Raw genomic sequence first — 21,099 nt, 5'->3', positions numbered from 1 at the left:
TAATCACACACAATCTCACAAGTTTGAGATTAAATGGAGAATTCCGTCTTTTTGCAAGGATAAGTGTTATGGATGTTACCCTACTGTGACAACATCTGAACTTCTGATAAGCCTTCATGGTGAAAGTCCATAAAAACTGACACAGTTCACACATGCTGCAGTAAATTGTGTTTAATTCTGTAAGAATTAGCCTGTAAACAATGAAAAAAGAGTGCTGGTTGAAAATTCCCCACAGTACAACGTCTCATGTCCTTCATATTAGTATTGTCAAGTGTTCCACATTCGGCGTGTATCAGCAAATCTACATTACATACTGTCCATTAATGAGGTGAGAGGAGGCACACACACACACACACACAGGCGAGGCGACGACACACACAGCAGCATATTACGAGTCCTGACAGGGGGCCCTTATCAGTTGAGGCAGACAGTATTTTGCAAAAATGCAACAGCGCAGGCATAAAGATGTTTTTTACAAATGCATGTACAGCAGAACAGTACAGCGAGAGGTTTTTGGTCCACATAGTAAGAACGTACAATTGATTGGAAAAAGCAAATGCACTGTGGCCTGTCAAACTTGCATTGCCCACGACAATAGCCACAGCTTGCATTTGACTAGCAAAGAAACACCTTAAATTCTATACGAACGAAGCCACCTTGCAACTTGTCATCAGGTTATAGTTATTATAAACCAATTTGCGGAATAAATAAGACACTTGTAGCATCTGCACAGTGTAAAAACATGTTTTGGTTTAAATAAGCCCATCCCTCATCCCACATTTAAATAACTTTACATTAACATCGTGAGAACATTTCTCAGTCATTGTCCTACTACTAAGGTTAGATAATGAAAGCATCATCTCGTCCCTTCACACATATTAAAGGAATAATTAAAAATAATGATATTTAGCTTGTTGCCTCAAACTGAGTTGAAGACAAGGCTACAGAAACCATTCATTTAAGTGTGCATGTATTTTTGAAGTAATAAATGGGCAAAGGTCGCTATTCGCTAATTTAGCTTATCACAAATGCTGCTAGTCAAAAGTTTAACTTACAACATCACCAAACGCTCCTGTGTGCTTTTATTTTACCACGTTATGTTGCGCTCAATAATTTTTCTACTTTGTCATTTAAGAAATCAAATACACACTGGAAGGAAACGGCGCAGTGCGCAAACCACCATGGATTTGCTTGTCAGTAGGTCAACGGTATGTATTTGACTCTAGCATGACATGAAGTGAAACATAACGTGGTAAATAAACAAGTAGCCTGTAACCAATAGACCAAAAGTCCCAAAAAGCAAGCACACAGGACCGTTTAGTGATGTTGTAAAATATATCTTCTGACTGTGGGCGGAGGCAGGCTAACATTTCCCATTGACGAGTAGTATTTGTGATAAGCTAATTAGCGAAGGGCGACCTTTGCCCATTTATTTTAAAAAAATGTAAGGAATTGTTTCCGTCGCTGTGTCTTAAACCTGATAGTGAGGCAACAAGCTAAAAATACTTTTTAATTTAATTTGAACTATTCATTTAAATATCTTTGAATGCAAAATAATAGTTTGGATTACCAAACACACAGACTGAGCACAGTGGCACGTTAAGACAGACAATGGCAGTGCTTAGAGTCAATTAAGAGCTTCCAAGAGGCGAAAAAAAAAATGCAATGCTGAACCTTGAAAATGAAAGTCTTCAAATATCTTGAGACAGACTTTAACATTGGAAGATCTCAGCAGAATCTGGTACAAGAAGCAACGGGCTTAAAAAATACAGTAATGCCCAAAAATGAGAGTAGGAGCCCCCGGTATACGAGTTGTCTCTTCCCTGGTGTCAGGTGAAGCTGGATCAGGAGTCTTCATTCTCCTTTGCAGCTTTGTCACGCAGCTCATGAACAATGGGAGTCAGGATGGCTTTCAGTGTTGTGTATAGAGACTGGTTCTTGTCTGAGGCAGGGTCAATCTGGAGAAATAAAAAAAAAGTGAGTGCACGGACAAAACACACATCTTGATACACAGCTCCGGAAAAAATTAAGAGACCACTCCAAATGTTCAGTGTAACTTGTTTTACTCTTTAGAGGCATATGTTTTGAGTAAAATGAACATTTTGATTTTATAATATAAACTACTGACAACATTTCTACCTAATTCACAATAAAAATATTGTAATTTTGAGCAGGTAATGTAGAGATAAAGATTTAAGAAAAATCCAGACTGGTCTCTTAATTTTTTTCCGAAGCTGTATACACACATTGTGGTCACAATACTCACCTTAGTAAACACCTTTATTGTCTGGTTGAGAAAACTCATCTCCACTCTTTCAGGCATTGGCAGGACATGAGCAGCACAGTCCAGGATGCACAGCAAAGTCAGTCTGTGGCCCTGTCAGTGGGAATGCACAAGAATCTATCAGATATAATGACAGCATTTTCACGTTTCCCCTTAAAGCCAGCAACAGTATTAGTCATATTAATGAAGGAGAGTGACAAGCTAAAAGATGGAATTGGCTTCACACAGCTTTCTTTTTTTAAATTTGTGTTCTATGAATATATAGTGACCACCAGCCCATATCAAATACTTGGAAAAATACTGTTTATCAAAATGAGGGTATAACATGAACTGACAATGAAAAAACTCACAATAATATGAATCAATTAATGAATACATTCATTAAAAGATCTCCAACCCAATTACTGCAACACATCATCACATGTTCACGTTAACTCCAGCAGGGGGAGTCATATGTAGGTTGCTCATGCAGTGTATGTAAAAGAAACTTGCAAAAATAAAAGATTTCATTTCATTTTTAGGAAATATTACATTTTCTCAGGCCACAGGGAAGGGGGGGGGGTGACAGAGGTAAACATGTATTTAATTATTTAGAATTCAAGGCGTATACCTTAAAAGGTAACGTGAGCGATATATTCATGTTAATATAATGCATATTGCATGTAATCGGCAAATAAGCTTTTCGAGTATCCCACAACCTGATATCCATTCAGAAGAGAGAACGCTACAAACCGGCACATGTCACTGCACACGCAGAGAGCGTCAGATGGGTGAATGTTTATGCACCTACAATGGCGGAGCAAGTAAAGATCCTTCCCAATGTCTGTTTTGATGGTTTTTAATCATGTTTTATTGCACTTATGGATCTAAGATGACACTAGATAACTCGCTGCTTGAAGACTGCAGTGTAATAATGTTGTTCGCTTGACACAGTGACGTGGTAGAAGCTATTGGTCACAGCTAACCTTTTCCAGGGAGTCCAGGGCATTCTGTGGGTTGACTTTCTTCTCACTGAGTGCTTTGATGTCGTCACTGCTGATGACTGGACCCTTGAGCTGCTCCAGCCACGACCACATCAGAGCAGATAGGACCAGAGGGTCTCTCTCCAAACACAGCCTCTCCCACGCACCCTCTCTGGAGTTCAGCTCTGTCTGCACAACACAACAAGACATCACCCACGTTTAAAATGAGGGGGCTCACAACATCTGTTACATAGTCCACTGATGACCAATGAGCACAGCAGTCTGCTAAGGCTGTGTTTTTTCAAACTACCGTATTTCAATCTATCTACCTATCTGAAATAATCTATAAGCGTTTACACCAAGTACAGTATGTATCCATGCACATAAGAAACCATGTAACTGTGAGAAAAGAAAACGTTCAAAGTGACTAGAGAGATTGCAGTAATCAGATTTCTCCCCTGCGCCTGACTCCCATATGGGCTTTTTACAACAGAATACGTACTGGTCACTGTTGTGTTCTTGGCAGTCACACCCAGGTAACCTTTTCTTAACTAGCTCCGATTTTGCGTCGGTGTGAAAGGGGCATTTGAGAGGCTAAATCTGATGAATTTTGTGCTCTGTATCACATGTGTCATACACTCACCGGCCACTTTATTAGATACACCGGTTACATTTATTGTGAACACCCCCTTTCTTTTATCCCACATAACCTTTCTGAAAACCTGTGTTCAGAAGAGACAGGCTCTAAAACGGATCGTGTCAGACAGAGTAAGTATAAAGGGTGGTTTAGACACTACACTATGAAAACAGTTTCTAGTAGAAACCCAAATTACAATTTTGAACCTGAAAACATTTGCATAAATGTTACTTTTAATCTCCATGTTGGTTTTGAGAGTATGTTATGTGAGAGCCTACCTGCCACAGTGAGACCTTGGAGGGGAGATCCTTGTCAGTCAAGTCCATGGCCAGAGCTTTGGACACCAACAGGCGTCTGCTCTCCGGGGAGAGCTCAGGCTGGATGCTGGTGAATGGAACCTCTGGAACATTCCCTGTGTCTCCTCCACCCACTGACTCATCCACATCAGGCTGCACCTCACTGCTAACCAGTTTGCTCCTGGTCCATAACTCTGGCAATGTGGCATCACAGTGGGACTGTCTTCGCTGCTCGGACAGATCTAAAGACAAACTCTGGTAGCCCTTGTGTAGCAGCTTTTTACAAAAGAGGGGACCCGTGTCCTGCTCTGCTTCTGTATCGGGGTCCTGAATACTGCTGGTGATATCCTGAGGAGGGAGGCGGTCACAACATCTGGCTGGGTCAAAGGCTGGAAGGCTGCCGTGAGACAAGGAATGTTTGATCAGGCAGTGGAATGGCTTGTTGCTTGGCAGACCTCCAAAAGGGTGCTGCTGGTGCTGTCGTGGTGGTTTGTGAAGGAAGGAGTCACTGTAGCTCAGCCTCCTGTTAGTAGACAGAGAGGATCTGGGAGAGCTTTCTACTACGTTCTGCTGGCTCCATAGAGGGTCCAGCTCATTGTCACTACTGGCCAGAGATTGATCCTGAAGAGGAGGTGTGGACCGTGGAGCAGGTTGGCAAACAGGAGGAGATGAACAGGGCAAAACAGGAATCCCCTTCCCTCTCATCTCATTACCGAGCTGCTGCAAAGCCTGCTGGGAAACGGTCTTCTCTACCTCGGCCGTGAGGTCGGGGATCTCCAGCCACTCCTCCTCGATCATCACCTGTAAGGGGTGAAAATACATTCATGTAAAGATCGCGATTCCTACGACTTTGCACTTCCTTTATTTATTGATATACAGTATGTAGTAAAAATACTGCCAGTAATGTTGACTTTCCTTCCCGGCTTATGTAGAAGTCGCGCTGCAACAGGCAGTGTTGTAGCTAGCTGCTAAAAATGAAGCATGAAGAAAAATGACAGCCAGACCCCTTGTCATTAAACAACCGAGCCAGAGCTAGAAATCTTTGCTCTGCTTTCATGCCGTTATTTGCCACAACGCCTCCCTGAGCAAACAGTGGACTGGAGCGGATCCTGAAATCCTCTTTTTAGTAAAGAACGGATAAATACATTTTGAAACAAAATTGAATGGCCCCTAATCACCTGTCTGTTTGCGGCGACATCAACCAGGAGCCTGCACACCAGCTGGACGACCTTTGGCACGTTCTTCATCTGTCGGGCCTCGTAGCCGTGCAGCAGGTGGCGCTGGCGGGTCAGGTACTGGGACAAGGTGACGGGGCTGGCTTTAGGTTCAGCACAGGAGAAGACGCTCCGGAGGGGAACCAGGAACTGGGCAAACTCCCTAACACACAGGAGCTGGCCTCTAGTCTGGATGGAGTTGGGTCTCTTGGCTCTCATAAACAAGATGGCCTGATCAGCGCTCATTCGCGACGTGAAAACCAAGTAACAAGCCAACAACACACCTGAAAGAGGAAAAAATATATATATATTTTTTTTTTAAACAACTGTATACAAGACTGATATGTTATGAGCATAAATGGGTATCATATTGTTGAAGTAACTGACCTGTTCTTCCAAGGCCGGCGTGGCAGTGGACGGCCAGTTTCCCTTCTTGGATAGCAAATGACATGACTTTCACCATGTCAAGGATTGTAGTCAGGGACGCCACACCGTAATCCTTCCAGCCAAAGTTGTAGTAATAGACTGTAAAAAGCCACAAAGCCAGAGGATTCAGGGCTGTTCGATATCTCCCGAAGCACTATTTTCATATATCAACAAGTAACCAGGGTTCCAACACATTTTCCATTTTAAATTCCACAATTCTCCGTAGATTTTTTTCAGTCCACATTTGATATCTGAATAAAAATAGTTTGATGTGTATTATGTACATTTATGGTTTCAAAATCCAACTGTTAACATGTATATTACATTCTGACTATGTATGCCTTTATGTCGGTTTGGCCAAAGACATTTAGTCTACCTCTAGATGCTTTGACAAGACAATAGTGCTTTTAAATACTACTAAATGCTATTGGTTTGGAGTCCTGCTGCCCGGGCGCCTACAGTATGTGTTAGAGAGGGTGAATATTCAGACTCACCACCAGCCTCCATGAAAGTTTCGGGTCGGTACGTGAAGCCGCTTTCGTGCTCCAGTGGGTTGCCACAGCTGGCGTGTTCCCCAGGCCGCTGGAGGTTAATGACAGTCTTCAAACCCCACCTGAGCACATCAACGGGTCGTCATCAGCGTACATAGCAATCCAAGCAGAAGACCAAAACAGTTCAACAAGATACACATAGCACTGCAGAAGAGCCAAGACGAATTAACCTCCACTTCACTGTTAATCTAAATGTTAATAAAGAAACAAATGAATCAAATAAAAAATATTTCATTCAAATGACGTGGGGAAATAAGGAGACCACTGTACCTTTGAAATTGTTCAATTATGTTATATTTCTCTATGATTTCAGAGGAAGGCCTTGCCATAGCTAGCAAGTTGTCAGTAATCCTGTAAATGGAGAATATCACAAGTTAGGGGGGGGGGGGGGTTGTGGCATACACAGCAAAATCATAGAAAACATAAATGTTAAAATAAGGACTGTTTAGCGGGTTAAAAAAAGAACAGTAAATAGCTGTGTGAATCCTGTTTAAAAGAAAGACATGGGCAAAGAACCTTAAACATACTGATACACCTATCTTTAAGATCTCACATTTTGATTCCATTTTACATACAGTTCTTTGATGTAAAGCAAAAACCCAGGACAAATGTTTAGACTTTTCAATGGGCTACGGATGTGGACACAGTGAGCCATGTTGACCGAGCTCAGCGCTGAGTAGGAAAACGACATGAGCACTAGAGGGCTGGGGTAAGACTGGCCCACGTACCAGGACGAGTAGAGTCCTTTAACGGCTTGCTCCTCATCGCTCCAGCGAGAGGGGTTCTCGTATTTACAGGCTTTCCCGCCACAGGCCATGGAGCACTGCATGTGACCGGGGATGACGTGCCTCAGGGTCTCCCCCATCTTGGTGTACTTTGCTGTAGGGACCCTCGCATTGGCTGGGGGGACAAAAAAAACATAAACATAATTTGACAATACTCATAGCTTGGTGAACCCACATTTAAACTCTGAAAGGAATAGTTGAAATTATTTTTAGTTTGTTGCCTCACTCTCGGGTTGAAGAAAAGTCGACAGAAACCATTCCTTTAACTGTGCATGCATTTATGAAGAAGAAATGGGAAAAGGTTGCTCATCGCTTATCATCTTATTACAAATACTGGTAGACACTGGGAAGTGTTAGTCAGAAGAAGATAAACGTGACAACATTACAAGACACGCCTGTGTGCTTGTTGGGACTTATAACGTGGTAAATAAACCAAACATGCGCACAGGACCGTTTAGTGATGTTGTAAAGCTTACTGACTGTTGGCGGAGGCAGGCTAACACTTCCCATTGACTACCAGTATTAGTGATAAGCTAACTAGCGATGAGCGACCTTTGCTCAACTCTACTTCAAAACTGCACACAGTTAAAAGAATGTTTTACTGTCACCTTTTTCTCAAAACCGGGAGTGAGGCAACAAGCTAAATATATAATTGTTTTCTCAAACTATTCCCTTTAAAACCCTTAAATGCAGAAGCAGTAGTCATTTTCTGGCTGTGGTTACATCTCGTGGTCTTGCGTTGAGCGGGGGGCTGATGCTGGTCCATGCTTACGGCCACCATGACTCTGTGTGAGGAGCAGGAGAGGACCTCCAGGGCGGAGCTCCGTCTGCGCTGCAGCCCCTTCAGCAGGACGTCCGAGGCAGAGTGTCTGCGGTCGCACCCGGCCTCGCTGGCTGTCATCTCCCCGGCAACGGAGCGCTGTCCTCTGTACAGCAGCATCTCACTGTGATGCCACTGCTGCTGCTGACTGCTCTGTACTACCAGCCTCTCTCTCTCTCTCTCTCTCTCTCTCTCTCTCTCTCTCTCTCTACTGTGCTGTGCTCAAGGTGAATCACCACACCAATCACCCATTGGCAAACGAGAAGCAAACACAAACCTATCAGTTCATCGGCAGCGTTTGAAGTGTCACCATGACGACCATTTCAAAAGTCGCCAGTGGGAGGTAGATGTGGGCGAAATGTTGCGCACACGGAAACACACACACACACACACACACACACACCTCACGCATCTGAAGCAGGCGGTTTGTAAATGAAAGAGGAAAATGGCGTACTTCAGAGCTCACAACGCCGTGCACAGGTGGTGTGTACAGCCCTGAACAACACACAGCCTGGATGACTTTTAACATCCCATTGAGTCTTCAATAACAGTGCTTTTTACGCAAAATACACAGGGATGTGACAGTTGACTAAATGAGGCTATGAATAATGTCGATAAACACAGTTGGAACATATTTTTTAAAGGGTTTTTTTTTTACTGGGGATACATATTGTGTTGGATCTGATAAGACTGCTTTCTTCATCGACTTGGAGCCCATACATTTTAAGCTACCGCAATTATTACTTGCTACTACTAACTATGACAATTAAATTGCTAATTAAATAATAACATATAATACATTCCATAAACTTGATTATTTAAAAAAAAAAATTTATTGTAGGATCATATATTACTCTGAGAGTTATTTCTTACATTTACAACATCCTACAATTTTTTTTAATGTAAATAAAAAAAAAAACAATAATGATAAATAATATATGTACATCCACATACAAATGCATAGGCCTTATACATCAGTAACAAAAGGCACATTGACACAATATAACTTGATTATTGATTATCAATAAGAGAAAACCCTTTTACAATGGGAGAACCTCTATACACTGGTCAAAGAGAAGACTCACTGTGGAACTGTAATGGTGAAACTGTGCTTGAAGCAGCCAGTCCTCAATCAGACTGAAGCCAAGAGGTGAAATGATAGTGTTGTCTCCCACTGGCTCTCATTGTGTGGGAGCAGCAGGCGCGCTGACAAACAGCAGCCTGCAGCTACAGAGAGTATTAGCTCACTGGCTGCATATATTCTTATGACCACTGAGTAAAATACACTCTTGCTTTTCTTCCTGTTAGCAGGTTTACATTGAACTGGCTGATCTTGGTCTTACTCTTACAATTGGGCCCAACAGTATTTGTTTTTACAAAATGTATTCCTGAAATTTAGATTGGAACTTTTTTAGAACACAGACGGAAAGATTAAATGGGAACTCAATATTTAGAATGAAGAAATACAGTAAAATTTGTTTAAATAATGTTTTTTTTTAAAGAAGAATAAAAAGTCTAAAAAAAATGTATTCTAAAGAATGTGAATAACAAGAAAACCAGAAATGCTATCCTGTAATGTGTTCAAAAACAACTACCGGTATTCATATATGTGAGTTTGAAAGGTGTTGAGGTTGTTCTTTACTACCCCCCCCCCCTCCCCTTTTTTATACAGTCAAATCATAAAACAGAATCATTTGAATAGAATATGTAAGATGCATTGTACTTCTACTTTGATATCCATTAAGCATTCATTTAGTATGGTGTAACCAGGGAATTGGATCTAGAGTGTCAGAGGTACAAAGCACACCATACCAATTTGTATATTTTCCTGGTGGCAGATGGCTATGGCTATGGGGAGATTCTATGAATAAAAAACTGTCAGCTCAGTGTACATTATATCATAAACCAATTAATGATTGACAATACTTGATACTTCACAACGGTCTTTTGAAGAAACATGACATTGTTCTGTGTCCTGCTGAGCCCTCTTTCAAGTCTATAAGAAAATGGTGGACCTTAAACCCAAGACCCAGCTACATAAATACATAACATATCTTCACATTATAAAGAAAAATTGATAACATCTGCTTGTTTGACCTGAAGGTGTTGACTCGATGCTAAAGCTGGCCTTCAAATTGCGAGCCTGTGAACCTAGATAAAATCTTCAAATTTAAAAAATCTAGCTTTAACATAACACCATAACAAAATAATTTCATTCATTTAGTTATTTACGGCTCTCGACCATAGTACATGGTATGGAGCACAACATTCAAATAAAAACAAAACAAAAACACTACGTAAACAATGGTAGGACATCTTTTTTAGAAAGGCTCCTGTTTTACCAATAACGTTTGGCTTATCTGACCTCAAAAGCAAAATCAGTTTGAACACAGATGGAAAATGAACATAATATTTCGGCAGGTACTTTTTTATATATAATACATTACATTTATATTCTTACACTCTAACAGGACATGATATTCATCACCAAAACAATTATCATCACAGAGGTTACAAATTCTGACTTCTATCCAGCCCTTTATAGCTTCCAATGACATTCAGAATCCTGGTGTTATTGATTCTAAAATGACAGATAGCCTGCCTGGACTTTTTCATACAGATACTTTTCTAATTGAAACTCTTGTTTAAATTCTACATACGTGTCACAAGAAGTCATGTTTGTGAGCACCTCTGTATAAATTGGTCTTTCAACCTCTGTTTAACAGTTACTTTGATCCAGTTAATGTTGTTGCACTTCCAAGTCTACAGCCCTGTGCCTTCCCTTTTTAAAAACAAAAAAAATAAATCAAGTGTGTGTTGTGTGCAGCGTTCTCCTACCTGTCTCCATCTCTCCACTGCGGGCTCGGCTCATGGAGTGAGGCAGGTCACTCAGTATGCTGACACCAGCTGCCATGGCACGGGCTGGAAGGTAGGGGAAGAAACATTGTGTCAAGAAAAACCCTAGCTCCCAGGGCAGTAGCTTTGGTTGAGCTGATAACGCAAAACAGTCAAGGAGGTGAACACACACACACACGCACGCACGCACGCACGCACGCATGCACACACACACACGCACACACACACACAAATGAGACATGAGGAGAGGAGAGCTAGCAGCGTTGCCTGGTGAGATAACCCAGGGGAGAGAGCAGCTCATGTGTCAGCCTGTGGCCGCTGGCCCTCAGGGAGCAGGTGGGGGGCGTGGCCTCCCCAGGACAACACTGCATCAGAGATCTAACGGTGCCCAGTATTGAAAGTAAAAGTACTAAAGCAGAAAACATGACTATTATACTATATGTTGTGTTATTATATTGGCTGGACTTATATGGATTTTTTGGGGCCAGTGCTGATACTGATTATATCTTCTCTTTTGAACCATTAAATATAGATATATATAAATAATTCTTTACTGTAATATGTATCGCCTAAAAAAATAATAAAGTGTTACAAACAGGGTTTACATTAACTTTTTTACCCAAAAGGCCCGCTTGGCCAGTTCCGAGTTTTACTGGCCCCTTATATATTTTCACTGGCCCTGTAGACACCATTTTTTTTCTTCATATTTTAGTGTCAATAATTCTAATACAGTATGGAAGTTCCCTTTAGATTTGGTTATTTTGTTTTAGTTAATGATATGAAATGTTGATATTGCGCATACACATAATATAAAAGTAGGCACACATCCTGAATTTGAAGCCTTGCAACTGGAAGTATGTGAGGAGCAGGCCATAGCCAGTAATTCAAAGTGGACTGGTTTGATGATTGCTTTTATTTTATCTTGAATTTGGGAAGTTTAATGAACAGTTCACTTGCATAAGTCATGGTCAAACATAGGGAAAAGTAGCAAGAAAACAAAATGAGTCAAATAATTGTAGTGGAGTAAAAAAGTTCAAGAGCAGAAATGTATTGGCAGGATGAGCACCACATAGTCCTTCATCATCGTCACTCTCATATTATGAGTTGCATTAGGCTATTCCAGCCAGCAGCCTCAGAGAGCAATACCTCTTGACTTGCACTTGTGATTTATGTAGCCTGATATCACTGTTGTCTCACACAAAGATCTCCCAGGGTGTCAGTTTAACTCTAGGGACCGGAGGCGTTCTCACATTACACCCAGAGCTGTAATGGGCCGCAGCACTTGTTGTACATAACTGAAGGAGTGAAACTGCTCCCTGCCTCACTTAAAGCTGCAGTTGAGAGTTTTTTTACTGTAATATTTGGCAAAACTGTCATAATAGCCATTCAGCTATATGTAGGTGAAGTGGTCTGAAAATATTTTTTTATCACTTTGCTCCCCCTGCCTCTGTGTGCTGCCCCCCAAAATTGCCACCGCTCATGTTAATTTTGACCAATCAGAGCGAGGTCAGATTCTCCGTTCTTATTGGCTGTGGGACCTTGGCAACAACGTTGATGCGTCAGTTGCGTGAGCGTTCACGACCCTAGCAGTCTGACACTAGCCTACTGTTTGGTACAAGGCTACTACGGCGGACAGCGAGTAGCAATGTCTTCACAAACGAACCCTCAATTTACCATTCCCAGGATACTAACAACTAACACCGCTAAGACAGCAAAAAAACGAGGAAAGACGAATGTTGAAAAGTTAACTGCTGAAAGGGAGACGGAGAGAGCTTGAAAAAAAGTACACCGGCCATGTCTTCTTGCCCTATCACATCAAGACCTCTCCGACCGCGACCTCGTCCCCTTCCTCTGCCTGCCGCTGGCCCCATATAGCCCTCGTCCTGTGATCAGTATTGCCAACTCAAAGCGATTTTGTCGCAATATATAGTGACTTTTCAGCCCCCCTGGCGACTTTTTTTTCTTCAAAACAGCGACAAGCGACAAATCTAGCTTTTTTTTCTGGTGTTATTGGTGACTTTTTTCGCCAAAGCAAGTATCATCTCTTCTCAACGAGCAGCGGGAGCACTGACACGCAGCCCGCTCCTCGCGCAGCAGCCCCGAGCTGAGATGTGTATCTCCTGCTCTGATATTTGCTTCGGCGAAAAAGTCACCAATTACACCAGAAAAAAAGCTAGATTTGTCGCTTGTCGCTGTTTTGAAAAAAAAGTCGCCAGGGGGGCTGAAAAGTAGCTAAATATAGCGACAAAATCGCTAAGTTGGCAACACTGCCCGAGCAGCCCCTCCCAGCTGCGGTCAGAGCAGGAGCATATAGTAGGAGAAACACACACACACCTCTCCGCTCTGTTACAATTAGTTTGCTATCTTGCCTGGCTGTTACAGCTACTTTTGTTAGGCCTACCAGCACACTTACAATGATTTTAAGCTAACATACATGGTATGTCTGTGATTAAAATGTATGCTCAATATGTACGTATGTAGTTATCATTACTAATGTTTAATCACCTCGGAATCGGACATGGTGTCTGTCAGTAACTGAATTCACATGAACGCGCGTAGCTGTCGTTCAGAGGGAGGAGCTACAGCAGGTAGAGCGTTGGGAAAACAGCCGTTGGGATCCCAACGGCTCAAATTATCAACTGCAGCTTTAAGATGGCCCTCATCAAAACAGCAAAAGTCTATGTAATGAGGCCAGGTCTGGCTTGCTTACTATACAACTGATAGTAAACAAAACAAAAATATCCAAAAAGCTGTGTTGTTTTTTAGATTCCTTTGCTTTTGATTTCCCCCTCTTCTTCAGATTGTTTAAAGCAGCGGTTCCCAACTTGTTTTTTTCGAAGAATTTACTTGAAAATAAACTTAAAAGTTTATGAATGAACAGTTTTTTTTAAATATAGTAAACATCTAGGTATACTGAACATCAATTGGCATATCATTTAAAAGGTGCTATTATATCCACTATCCAGTGCACACCTGAAGTGACGTCACATCGACGGAGCCTCCGAATGAAAACAAACGGCGATGAGACGGATATAAAAGCAAGAGGCAAGATCAAGTCGCAATGTTATGACGAAATAAATAAGTAAAAGTATGTCCCAAGTGTATGCCTACTGCATCCTAACTGGATTATTTGTATGATCAGATGTAGTATGTATGTAGAATAGAAAAAATAAAGGAGTATGATATTTGGAACACGGAGGGTTACTCAGGTTGGGTTAGCGGTAGCGCTTTATTTCTCTGAATAAAAAGTTGACAAGTTGTTGAAAAAGCATATTTTACAAGCTAGCAGACAGGTCACTTTTAGCTCACTCCTGTTCAGATTAACTTGCAGTCTATAAATAATTGAAGGTGTAAAGTAGGAGCCCACCTCTTTTCTACCAGAGCTGTTCTTATTACTTCTTTTACACTGCAACCCACACTTTGTGTTACAAACTCATTTGGCACCAAGCCTGGTTGATGCATTTCCAGCCTTACAGCCAGAGAGACGACTATCTGCACTGTGTCATTGCACTTCTTGTGTGTCTCAGGTGTTGCTCTCTTCACTTGTAGTAGTTTACCACCACCAGTATGACTGTGTGTGAATGAATAGAACCTGGATCCCTGTAAAGTTGAACAGTTTAATACGTTGCTGAAGACTCACTTTTGTTGCATTGGCCTTTAACACAAGTTGAGACTTTGACACTCCTAACTTTTTCATGTATTTTATATGTTATTTTGTATTGTATCTTGTTCTGCACTTTGGTCAACTGATGTTGTTTTAAATGTGCTATACAAATAAGTTTGACTTTTGACTTTGACTTGTGTTTTGTTCTTCTATGTTGCATTGTTGAGAGGAGCCTGGGACTTAAGAATTGCATTGCCAATGACTGCTGCTGTAACTGTTGTGCATTATGACAATAAACCATCTTGGATCTTGTAACCTCTTGAATCTATCCAATCAGAGCCTGACACCACTTGGCAGTGTATATAGGAAGCTCTCTGGGTAACTAGCTGGTGAATGAGAAGCTCTTCTTCATGACAAATGTGACGTAGGTGTGCTATCAAATACTAACAAGCAAATGTGAGCTCCTATAGTGAGCGCAGACTAAATATCTTCACTCAACCACTTAATCAAGAGCCAACGACCCAGAACGCTTCACACAACGTTGCTGGAAGCGTAAGCCGGTGTGTCCACTGGGACGTCTATGTGTTTGTGGACAATGAGAGAGATGGTGTGAAGAAGAAGGCTGAGCCATATCTCACACTGGGGCTGTTAATGAGTGTGGGATGTGACAGTCACTTCCACTGAGTGTGCTAATAAAGGAATATGGCCGACAAGATGGTGCTCCTCTTTACACCATTGTTGTAGTTATGACAGTGTGTCTGAACTGTAAGGGGATCCAAGTCACACAGCTCAGGCAAACCAGCAGGATACTAGGGGTGGGAATCTCTTGGCAACTCACGATTCAATTCCGATTCAGAGGTCAACGATTCGATTGAAAATCGATTATCAATGCATCTTGATGCATTGATAATGCATTGTGCAAAAAGTATGGCTTGGAATTCAGCTCTCATAAAAAAACGTTAACAGAAACAAAGCCGATGCAGGTCATATGGGTTTGCTGCTCTCAGCCTTTTTGTCGCCACTTTTAAAGCTATTCTTACCTTTGTAGAGTTTTTACACTTATTTTAAATGACTTTAAAATGGTATAAATAAGGTTTTTACACTCTAAAATGCATGGTAGACCCACCAGGAATAAAAAGAAACAATTATTTCAGTCTCATAATATTAGGTGAAAACTACAACCAATCAAATCGTTCGGACCGAACGATTTAATTGGCCGACAGACCTGTCTGTTTGCCGTCTGCTTGTGTACCGCGCATTCGTGCACGCGCGTCCTCAACGAAAGGGTTTGTTTTGATTCCACGGCAGACAGTAGCCTAGCGAGTAGCGACCATTGTAGAAAAGGTTACAGTGTTGTTATTTCTTGTTATTTTTTACAGTGTGTTAAGCTGTGTTTTAGTGTTGGGCCGTGACGTCAGTCGGCCAGAGAGCCAGTTCAGTAAGTTTCCTTTCGCTTCTCCCTCGGTGAGATGTGTGTGAGCAAGTTGCCACAGTAAGCCATCATTCGTGTTTATCTGAGTGTAAATGTGAATCACCCGTGTGTGAGTATGTACATGTAGTCCCGATCGCTGTTATAAGTTATAGTTTGTGCATGTTATTAGCGGCTGCGATTCGCGAGTCGCAACAGCTGTTCAAACGTCTCCTCACGAGCGGAGTTTAAGCCTTTGTTCTTTTTCCGCGATCTATATGCGGCTGTGCCTGTGAAAGAAGGAAAATAAAGAGCGGATAAAACCCTACTCCTCCTCTCCTAGTCTCATTATAAGCATAAGTGGTGTTCTGGCCGACATACAGTATCTCACAAAAGTGAGTACACCCCTAACATTTCTTCAAATATTTCATTATATCTTTCCATGCGACAACACTGAATAAATGACACTTTGATACAATGTCAAGTAGTCAGTGTACAGCTTGTATAACAGTGTAAATTTACTGTCCCCTCAAAATAACTCGACACACAGCCATTAATGTCTAAACTGTTGGCAACAAAAGTGAGTACACCCCTAAGAAAACATTTCCAAATTGGGCCCAAAGTGTCAATATTTTGTTTTGCCAACATTATTTTCTAGCACTGCCTTAACCCTCTTGGGCATGTAGTTCACTAGAGCTTCACAGGTTGCAACTGGAACCCTCTTCTACCCATTCATGACGACATCAAGGAGCTGGTGGATATTAGAGTCCTTGCGCTCCTCCACCTTCTGTTTGAGGATGCCCCAAAGATGCTCAATAGGGTTTAAGACTGGAGACATGCTTGGCCAGTCCATAACCTTTACCCTCAGTTCCTTTAGCAAGCCAGTGGTCGTTCGGAGGGGTGTTTGGGGTCGTTATCATGTTGCAGTACTGCCCTGCGGCCCAGTTTATGAAGGGAGGGGATCATGCTCTGCTTCAGTATGTCACAGTACATGTTAGAATTCAATGAACTGTAGATCCCCAGTGCTGGCAGCACTCATGCAGCCCCAGACCATGACACTCCAACCACCATGCTTGACTCTAGGCAAGACACACTTGTCTTTGTACTCCTCACCTGGTTGCCGCTCCACACTCTTAACACCATCTGAACCAAATAAATGTATTTTGGTCTCATCAGACCACAGGACATGGTTGCAGTAATCCATGTCCGTAGTCTGTTTGTCTTCAGCAAACTTTTTGTGGGGTTTCTTTTGCATCATCTTTAGAATAGGCTTCTTTCTGGGATGACAGCCATGCAGACCAGTATGATGTTCTAATGATGCAGAGTGCGGCGTATGGTCTGAGCACTGACATGTTGACCCCCCACCCCTTCAAGCCCTTCAGCAATGCTGGCAGCACTCATACGTCTATTTTCCAAAGCCAACCTCTGTGTACGACGCTGACCACGTGCACTCAACCTTCGTAAACTGGGCCGCAGGGTGGTATTGCAACATGATAACGACCCCAAACACACCTCCAAAACGACCAGTGGCTTGCTAAAAAAGCTGAGGGTAAAGGTTATGGCCTGGCCAAGCATGTCTCCAGACCTAAACCCTATTGAGCATCTTTGGGGCATCCTCAAACAGAAGGTGGAGGAGCGCAAGGTCTTTAATATCCACCAGCTCTGTGATGCTGTCATAAATGGGTGGAAGAGGGTTCCAGTTGCAACCTGTGAAGCTCTAGTGAACTACATGCCCAAGAGGGTTAAGGCAGTGCTGGAAAATAATGGTGGCCACACAAAATATTTACACTTTGGGCCCAATTTGTACATTTTTTCTAAGGGGTGTACTCACTTTTGTTGCCAGCAGTTTAGACATTAATGGCTGTGTGTCGAGTTATTTTGAGGGGACAGTAAATTTACACTGTTATACAAGCTGTACACTGACTACTTTACATTGTATCAAAGTGTCATTTCTTCAGTGTTGTCCCATGGAAAGATATAAAGAAAAATGTGAAGAAATGTGAGGGGTGTACTCACTTTTGTGAGATACTGTATCTGAAGTGAAACCAGTGATACAAGCAGATCAGCGCGGTACCGGTAGCCTACTACAGCCACCAGTTTCTTCAGCCACAATATAACTCACTTTGTGCACGGAGACAGTATTAAGCAAGTAAGTCTGCTTGTGTAGCCTAAATTAAGTTTCTTCAAAAACAAAACAAAAAAAACAGGGATAGGAATGAGGGGGTGGGGCTGCATTGGAGGAAGGCGGGATATTATGATTGTGCTGAAATGCTCAAACTCAAATCCATCCGAACTGCTTTAACAACTCACACTTGTGTGGTGTGCATGTGCAGTGGCGCAGAAAATACTAGTATTTACGAATAGAATAGAAAAAAATGTATAGGCCTATATATATATAAAAAGAATAAAAAAAATCCGATTATTAACTTATCTGAATCGATTCGGAATCGTTCGAGAGAGAATCGCGATGCATCGGAGAATCGATTATTTTTCCCACCCTTACAGGGTACACTGCCTTTCACAATGCTACAGCATGGCTACCTGTCACAGTGGAAGAAACTAACCCTGCATTCCAAAACTCATACTTTTTTCTATTCTACATACTACATCTGACGATAAAAAAAAATCTAGTTATGATGCAGTAGGCATACAATTGGGACATACCTTTGCTTATTTATTTCATCATAACATTGCGCCTTGATCTTGCCTTTTGCTTTTATATCCGTCGCACCCCCGTTTGTTTTCATATGGAGGCTCCGTTGATGTGACATCACTTCAGGTTCACACTGGATTGTGGTTCAGAATTGCCCAAATAGGATGCTGTTTTCAACACTAACAATCTCGGCCGGTTGTGTAGTAGACATCCGGGTCTTTCTAACCATCCTAAATCTGGCCACAAGAATCGGGACATCCTAAATCTTTCTTCTACCATACTAAATAGTAGATAGTATGGGTATTGGAATGCAGGGTATATCCCGCTCCAGACCTGATGTTAAAGGTGCAGTCAGCAATTCTGCCGAACGCTTGTTAATTTCTTGACAGACAGTTATTTTGACAACAATCATTCTCCAGAATCGCTGACTCCATCTTTAATCATGGCTCATTAAAGAGGACCTATTATGCTTTTTCAACTTTTATGACCTATACACGTTGTTATAATGATTTATAGTCATGTTTAACCATATTAAAGTGTCAAATGATGACTTACATGCATTTAGACGTATTCCCTGCTGACCGTCTGGGGTGGCTGTGCAGAGCGCTAAACACTAGGAACGCCGGTCGCGATTCACTTGTTAACATTTCCTGGATTTATCTACGTAGATCAATCCGGATTTTCCATGTATGGTGATGCTGCAATGCGCTCAGGTACACTCAGGCCATGCCCCCACCTGCCTGCTCAAATCTGCCCGCGCACCGCTGAAAGTCTTCCGGAAGGTAACCAATCACAACAGAGTGGGGTTGGCAGGAGGGGGGCGAGGGGGCGGAGAAGGACGAAGCCCAGTGTTGACAGAGAATGCTGAAAGAGTTTCCCGAAAATCGATATAGTTTTTTGTGCTGTGATTCGTGTCAGGTTGCTCTATAGGTGTCATTAATGACAAATTAAGACCAGGAAAGTTGTATAATAGGAGACCTTTAATGTCCAGTCCCATGGGCATTAGTTAATTCTGGACGAGCCATCACTGATGTTAATTTCACCTGTAGATACTTGACTTAAGCAAGGGCGTGTCCTGATAACGGTCTATTTATTATGGGAGCAAAAGTCTTCACAATATCATAGATTAAAAACAAAAAGAAAAGAAAAACTACATATTCTCATGCAATGGAGATTACATTTAGGGGTGGACACAGATCAGCGCTTGGACACTTTAAATAACAACGGCGGCAATCTGTCTTTGTCGGTGAACTCATTAACGTCGCACATACAACTTCAGTTTTCTAACGTTAGCTTAGAGATCACTGAAATGAATTGCCTTTGCCTGAGCAGCACTGTCGCGTTATAAAGCCACATTGCTTCCTCGACACAGATGGACTGACCTTCGGTTAACTCCCTGTGCGTTAACCCTAAAGTGGTGCGTCTGGTGCTGATGCTGCGGGCTCGAGACCAGTTGCTAGCTGCTCAGCTAACCGTGCTGCCTGTATTATGAGCCGGGGCTAGCAAAGCACGGGACGGCCCGACTTACCGTTTTTCCTGCCGTCTCAGTCCGGGACCGTCGCTACAGTTTGTTACACAGTCGATTCATCTCTCTAACGCTTCGGTCGTCTCGCCGCTACTGCCTGGCAGACCGGTGTTTTCCTCTAGCCACATCATTTGGTCAGCTAATTACAGCTAGCTTACTAGCTAACTTAGCAACCTGACATGTTGTCGTGTAGAACGGTCCATGCACGTCACGTGACCTCAGACACAGCTCACATAACGGATTTGTATTGTGTCTGTAGCACTATAGTTGTAGTTGAGAGGCAAAGCCCACCCTCTATACTCATTTTATTATATATAAATATTAGTGGCTTCAAAGTGCTCAGAAACCTCCCAAAGCCATTGATACAATTTGATTTGAAAAGTTACTTTGACGCATAACAAGTGTAGCCTACAATAATGTTATGATAGCCTAAGCCTATATTAATAGGCTAAACAAATAATATCAATAATTACAATAACGCAAAGAATAACGGTAAATTATACATACATTTCATTGAACATTTTATCAAGCTAATGATTTCATCACATTGTATTAAACTGCTTTTTAGAGCTAAGGCTTCCATTTAATGGAAGTTACTGCCTTTTGCTTTGGCATGACAGTTTGTTTGTGTAAGCTATGCAAAGGAAGAATACAGTACCAAATAAGGGACAAAGGTCCAATCAGAGGTCAGGATTAATATGTAGAAAGAATAACTTAAATATAAAGCTAAAAATGGCAACATATGCAATGATCTGCCTACAACTCATGTATTAGATGAAGATGTAGGCTAGTTTACTTCGCATTTATTAGCATGATTTGAATTCCCAGCTGAGACAAATGCCTCTCAAAGAAAATAGCCTCGTTTGTGTCGGAGCCGTCTTGCTCAGACCATGGCGCGCGTCTAGCTGAGCGCACAGCATTTTTGCAGCATTTTTGCTGTGCACTCAGAAAGACGCGCGTCCTAATTGCGCAGGTCTGAGCAAGACGGCTACTTCTCAAACGAGGCTATTAATTTCCTCCTAACCTGTTAAATAGGCCTAACCTTTACTGACTATACTGCTACGCGTCTGAAGCTGCA

The 21,099-nt window shown here is 42.0% G+C and overlaps 1 protein-coding gene across 2 annotated transcripts; it reads right to left on the bottom strand.

Moving 5' to 3' along the window:
• Positions 1 to 219: 219 nt before the first annotated feature.
• Positions 220 to 20,213, bottom strand: ptpdc1a (protein tyrosine phosphatase domain containing 1a). 2 transcript variants are annotated; one of them, XM_080026464.1, is made up of 11 exons: positions 20,025 to 20,213; positions 10,814 to 10,897; positions 7,099 to 7,270; positions 6,641 to 6,721; positions 6,314 to 6,432; positions 5,781 to 5,918; positions 5,358 to 5,677; positions 4,162 to 4,980; positions 3,250 to 3,435; positions 2,267 to 2,377; positions 220 to 1,958 (listed from the first exon to the last, which is right to left on the bottom strand). In XM_080026464.1, the coding sequence occupies exons 2-11, from the start codon at positions 10,887 to 10,889 to the stop codon at positions 1,845 to 1,847; spliced, it is 2,136 nt and encodes a 711-aa protein (XP_079882590.1). In that variant the 5' UTR covers positions 10,890 to 10,897; positions 20,025 to 20,213; the 3' UTR covers positions 220 to 1,844. The 2 variants fall into 2 exon arrangements, with proteins under 2 accessions (XP_079882590.1, XP_079882591.1); XM_080026465.1 differs by lacking the exon at positions 20,025 to 20,213 and adding an exon at positions 19,052 to 19,150.
• Positions 20,214 to 21,099: the final 886 nt, after the last annotated feature.

Source organism: Ammodytes marinus (genome assembly GCF_949987685.1).
Source record: "Ammodytes marinus genome assembly, chromosome: 4".
In the NCBI taxonomy this organism is placed as follows: domain Eukaryota; kingdom Metazoa; phylum Chordata; class Actinopteri; order Uranoscopiformes; family Ammodytidae; genus Ammodytes; species Ammodytes marinus.
The sequence above is the reverse complement of the archived record's forward strand: the minus strand, read 5'-3'. Positions and strand labels throughout refer to the sequence as shown.

Bases quoted from the DNA above. Each gene is read 5' to 3' on its own strand.
- ptpdc1a (XM_080026464.1), bottom strand. From the start codon at position 10,889: ATGGCAGCTGGTGTCAGCATACTGAGTGACCTGCCTCACTCCATGAGC. The intron at 7,271-10,813 runs GTAGGAGAACGC...TTGTCCCCCCAG, and splicing joins CAGTGGAGAGATGGAGACAG to CCAATGCGAGGGTCCCTACA. The intron at 4,981-5,357 runs GTGATTAGGGGC...CACCCCTTACAG, and splicing joins ATGTCGCCGCAAACAGACAG to GTGATGATCGAGGAGGAGTG.